The sequence below is a fragment of the Palaemon carinicauda genome, chromosome 5 (genome assembly GCF_036898095.1).
Source record: "Palaemon carinicauda isolate YSFRI2023 chromosome 5, ASM3689809v2, whole genome shotgun sequence".
In the NCBI taxonomy this organism is placed as follows: domain Eukaryota; kingdom Metazoa; phylum Arthropoda; class Malacostraca; order Decapoda; family Palaemonidae; genus Palaemon; species Palaemon carinicauda.
Genome location: NC_090729.1, coordinates 179,970,186 through 179,976,185, shown reverse-complemented (window position 1 = coordinate 179,976,185; position 6,000 = coordinate 179,970,186). Strand labels below are relative to the sequence as shown.

General features: G+C 31.1%; 1 protein-coding gene across 1 annotated transcript in view; it reads right to left on the bottom strand.

The window, feature by feature from the left end:
• Positions 1-3,307: 3,307 nt before the first annotated feature.
• Positions 3,308-6,000, bottom strand: part of LOC137641654 (nucleoredoxin-like) — a 598,725-nt gene continuing 596,032 nt past the window's right edge. Inside the window, exon 10 of the mRNA XM_068374407.1 lies at positions 3,308-5,066. Within this exon, the coding sequence (XP_068230508.1) occupies positions 4,997-5,066 (70 nt within the window). The 3' untranslated portion in view covers positions 3,308-4,996. The remainder of the gene's footprint in view (positions 5,067-6,000) is intronic.

Genomic DNA, 6,000 nt, shown 5'->3' with positions numbered 1-6,000 from the left:
CAGATTTTTCCTTATTCTATGATTTTTATCTTTAGATTGTAACATCTTGTTTTATTCCTCCTATTTTTCAAATATTTCTCATATGACCCAAAGAAATCGTAATCTGATTCACAATACTGTACTTTATTTTGTTAATTACTATACCAAAATAAACTTAAAAGCAACCTAAACTATCTATCATGAACATTACAATTACCAAATATCTTTTTATGCTTTTGGAAAAATCTAGTATATAACCAGTTTCTTCAAAATTGTTTACAGAATAACACATTACAATGTACATCAAAACATTGGTAGAAATATCCCTTTTTATGTAGGTTTGGCAAACTATACATCACTCATCCATAAATATCAATTATATAAATATAATCCACGTTATTGTTTTACCTAACCTTACATTGGTCTCTAAATTGTAGTTACTGTGAATTACTGTACCACGCAATACTGTACTTCACTTAAAAGCTCATTAATGTACTCGAGTTTTATAAAATTATAGTACGTTATAAGTAATTTTTCTTGTTTAGTACGTGCAAAGGGAACGTGTAAGTTACTCTATAAGGTAGAAATCCAACCTACGTCGAAAATCTTGCCGGGTGTCTTAGAACCAATTAACGATAAAAGGCAGGTATTACTTTGTCTACAAAATACAGCAACAGCCTTCTTAAATATATTTCATCATCAAAGATGATGTTTCAATAATACCATTTATTCTGCCATTTCAGATGCAGCCATAACTCTGTACAGTACAGTATTTCACTTCTCTGAATTTTTTGCTATAGCATGAAATTTATTCATTTATATTTATAGCTCATTTGGTATTCGTTGCACTTGATAAAAGTTGCATAAGCCGATTGGTGCCATCTGTGTTTCACCATAGCTCTTACTCAATGAGCATCCCCATTAACATTTACTGTAAGTATACATATTTTTTTCTATACTTTGTCATTTTTTGTGCTACTATATTACCTTGGAAGGTTATTCATAGTCTCCAAACAAAAAATGGCTAGACTCTCTGATAAAGTATAAAACCATGGATACAGTTACAATGAAATATGAGGGATTTGGCTTCTGGGGTTAAATTGAGCAATAATAGCAAAATAGTTGCTGGCTGATCTAGAGGAAAACATGGCTGAAACTATTGCTGATAATACATTTGTTTCATTTCCTTAGGTCATCAACTCTTTTCAGTATATGTTATATGAAGTTCCATATTCATCTATTTCATATACTGTAATACTGTAGTTGCTTTTCCAATTTCTTAAATTCTGGTAGTGAAGCAGTGTTTCCATACATAATATAACTCCATGAATCCATATAACTATTCAAAAGGTGTGTAATTTCTGGAAACTTGGAACATATAATTCAAATTTACATTATTCCTTAAAGAAAAAATTTAGTTGGTATTAATGACGAATATCGAGATACCACTGTACAACATCCTGTAGCCAAATATACAAGATATTATGGACACATCATGAACAGTGATGTCCATTTCACCAATTAAGTATCGTTATTTTGACCTACCTCACTTCTTAAAGCTTACTTCACTCCAATTTTCAGCTATCATTAACAGACAAACCCTCCTTTGGCATATGCTATGAATATATGGGATACAGTGGTTTAGTTAAAATACTTCATAATAAATGAAAAAAAGCCATCAGGTAGTAAGTTTTATAAACAGGATAACAAGCTGATGGGATATGCAACATCTAGAAAAGGATTTTTTTTTTTTTATAAAACACTTTTATCAATTGTATATACAGTATATATTTTTTGTTAAAATCTTGAATTATCTAAATACTATACAGGACAAAATCTTATTAAAACTGAAAGCCATATTAAATATATAAATATTTTCAAAAGACCATTTGAAAAACAAAGAAAATGTTTGAATAATCAAATCACGATACTGTACCCTTATATAAAAATTTCCCAGTTACCATTTGATATAATAATCATCTGGACATACCCAGTATACAAAGTTCTTACATTATTGCTTACTTCGAGTAAGTGCATGGTAATGCATCTGTAAAATTCACATACATGCAAACAAAATTAGTTATTAGTTTATAAAACACTGAGCTACTGTACTTTGACAATAATTTTCTTACAGAGTTATAGCACATTACTTCAAACATACCAAAATATGTAAATAGCCCCATGAGCCTATTTTGGTGAAATGCAAGTAAAATAAACCTTCGGAGCATTTAAACCCATTTTCTTCGTCGCATAGCTGGATACATCCTTACGTTGGAAAAATCATTTTATTATGAGATATTACAAAAAGTAATGGTTAGATGACTATACCTGTATGCTAAGGTAAAAACAACATACACTACACAGACAAAAACCTCTCGGAAATGCCTCAAACCAAATGGTAAGTCACCGCTTAAGAAACATTAACCACAGGGTAAAGTATTGTTGATAACATACATGTCACAAGCTATCGTGTCTTCTTGGGTTTTAATTATTATTGCACTTTAAAGGAGTGAAATCTAGTTTCTAATCTGTAGTAAATATCTGGAGCAGTTAATATAAAATAAAAGTGTAAGCTACTAACATTCCATAGAATGTTATAATTGTACGAAAAGTTAGGTATACTTTTATATAATAATATATCACAATTTTCAACATGCAGTGTTGTTGAATACATGAATAAGTCTGCACTCTTATATCACAATTGCAAGAACACGTCCTTCAAAAGACAAACATTAGCTAACTTCATTACTGAATCTTTTATTGTTATCCTTTTCATACATAAAATCCCAATTTGGTTAGTATTCCTGAACGTCCACCTGGATATGCACCTTATAACATTGCAGAGCAGTAATAACATTAATAAAGCTGGAATAACTGCATCTTTTAAGAAACATAGTAACCTTTTGGAAGCATTGGAACAAAGCCAATTTCAACCTTAGTATTTAAAGCGCGATATGATTAACACCTCACTCCTATATTCATACATAAACTGAAATATTAAAATGTAAAAAGTATGGTAAATATACTTGCCTAATGAAAAATAGGCCTCTGACTCTAGAAACAAAGTTTTGGTACAGATTATCAGTAAAACTTATTTGGAAAGAGCCAAATTGAATTTCATATCTGGAAGCTGTATACATACTCATATACAGTATATAATTATTTTGATTTATAAACATGGCAGATTAAATCTATCAGTAGGATTTCTTTCTTTAGCTAGGATTTCTTGGCTCCCAAAATTATGACCCATACTCCCAATAAAAAAAACTACTTTCTTGGTCTGGCATAACTCCTCCTCTCCTTACATCTTTTTTTTTTTTTTGGGGGGGGGACAAAATTGAAAAATTACATTTGAATTATAGCCTAACAAAAGAACACAAAAATCAACACTGGGAAATGATGAAAATATAGACAAGAAAATGTTTAAGGACATGAGAATCAAGTCTGTCTCTCACACAAAGGTTATTCTTGAAGAGGGCCCAAAATAGAGACTGGGACCACTCACACATGAACTTAATTAAGACCTGAATGTTGACAATAAATAATAGGAAAGATAGGGATGATTCCCAAAGCAAATTATTTAACCCATAATATCTAGTCAGTTATACTACTAACAATAATATACACATGGTCTGGAAAGTTTGAAGAGAGTAGAGAAATCTAGTTAGCTTAATATAAGAATAGATTTTACTTCATATTGGGAAGTAATAAAACCATAAAAAAAGCACAAATGAACATTATGGCAAGCAAATACATGGGTAAAGTAGCATAAATAGCCTTTATTACATAGAAAAAGCGACTGAAGGGGCCAATTAATGCAATGACAGACAAGAGCAGGTAAGGGAAAATAAATATGACATAAGTAATATGAATTACAATTGCCAGAGCTACAGAGCACCTTTGAAATCATGAGGGCTGGGAATGGCTTTTTGGATCAGAATATTATCCTACCATGAGAAGAATCAGTCAAATTCTGCGACGAATACTGGAATACTGCCATCTATTATATTTATTAGTATTTTTAGATGTATGGTTCTGTTTTTTTCAAGACAACCAACCTCCAAATGTGAATCTACTTTGAATGACACTCTCCCAAGCAGTCAAATGGATGACAGCCAAAGATACTGTTACAGGAAAATTTCATGGGCCTTATTACAGTATTTTTTTTTTCAAATAAAAATAAATTGAAGAAAAAAATAAGACAATCCTTTCCCAATATTTTTCCCCATCTATCAAACCTTGTTTTCAGCCAGATACTTTAAAAGTACTCAACATTTGTTTTCTCTTATACTTTTCACATATGCAGAAGCTAATGTCAATATAACAAAAACACCAAAGAAAAGCTAGTACAGTAGTAATATTCTCCAGATAACACCCAATAGGTGTCATAACTTCTTCACCTTTTAATTTTTGCAAGTGAGTTCACAAAATGATTCTCTACACATTTTCCCATACACAAAATTGCTGATGAGTGTATCATAATTACTCTGACTTCTATTTTGTTTTATTTCACACAAGAATCAATCTGACTTTACATACTCTTTGATCATGACATCAAACGGCCATTTACTTTATGCAGTGACGATACATAAGACTCAAAACATTAAAATCCCTCACCTTACATGGAACAAACCTGGCCATTTCTAAAATGTGGAGTTGCATATAAAATGTTTAATCCTACACATAAAAATTGAGCATCATTCAACTGATAAATTTACTCAAAAGCTTAGCCCAAAAGCAGCTGAATTCACACAATATTTTACTGGAGACTTACAATTCACAGTAAGAAAGAATATTACTGTTCTGATATTCAAATTTGACCATTGTACTTCTTTGCTATTAAGGAAACACAGCACTTTTTATCAACACAGCTTGGTCTTTGCTACAAAGTCATGAACGTCCCCCAATGATCAAGCAAAGCCTATATAGTTATTAATATAATAACAATACATCAGGTATTATTGTGTTGAAAGGATTCACCAGACCCCAAAAATCTTGATTTAAATTAAAACTGTTGTTAACTTGTATTAGTTGCTGTTGATGTCATTGGTCTCACTGGTAGGGGAGTTAACTTATCATTGGTATACCTGTTGGAAATGAAAAGAAATATATCGCATAATTTTAAAAAATCTGTATTCCTAAATTTCAAAGCTATCATAAGTTACATATTGATAAAATTAAATCCTTAAGCCTTGCACGTTTCTGGATATCTATAATTTTCAGAAAAATTCTAAATTGATCTAAACTTTAAGTCCTATCATAAAAGTATTCACCACAATGGATATTTTCTTCTATAGGGTGAAAGATCCCTTTCAAGTAAGGCTAAGCCAAATATCTCATTGTGTTACATTAGCAAATTTACAGTGCACAGAGCCCTTGGCTTGTGGGGATACCCAGCTATAAATCAAACCCTATTTTGCATATTCCTAGGTTATACACCCTATAGATTTACTGTAAAACTATGAAAGTTTATTCAATTATCTGATTCTATAAATCACTCATAAAAGCATCAGTAAAAAAAAAAGAAAAAACAAAAAAAATTCACAATAAATTTTCTCCATATAATTACAATAAGAGCATTCGGGTACTTGATTCTCCTGATCAATCAATCGAGATTTATAAGGAGAATCGATCCAGTTTTAATTGTAATTTTATTATTTTAACACATATATACAGGGAAACATTATCGTGGATTTGTGTTTCCATTACCTTTTGGACATTACCTTAACTAAAACCTTGTTCTCCTATGTAATTATGTTGCTTGACATAGCAGTTACTGTGTGAACCCTGATCTGATTTTGTTAAGCTGTCGAATTTCTTTGTGACAATTTCTGATAACTACTTACGTCTCCAGATGCCTTTTTCTATCATATCTTAGAGATGGCTATCCCCCATTCGATGGAAGAGGTATCTTTAAACAGGATAATGTACTTCTGTGGCCAATAGAAAGTGTTTCATGTACTTTGTATGCAAATGAATGAGTACGTTTTCTTGCTGAATAGCGGCATAACAGTGTTTGTT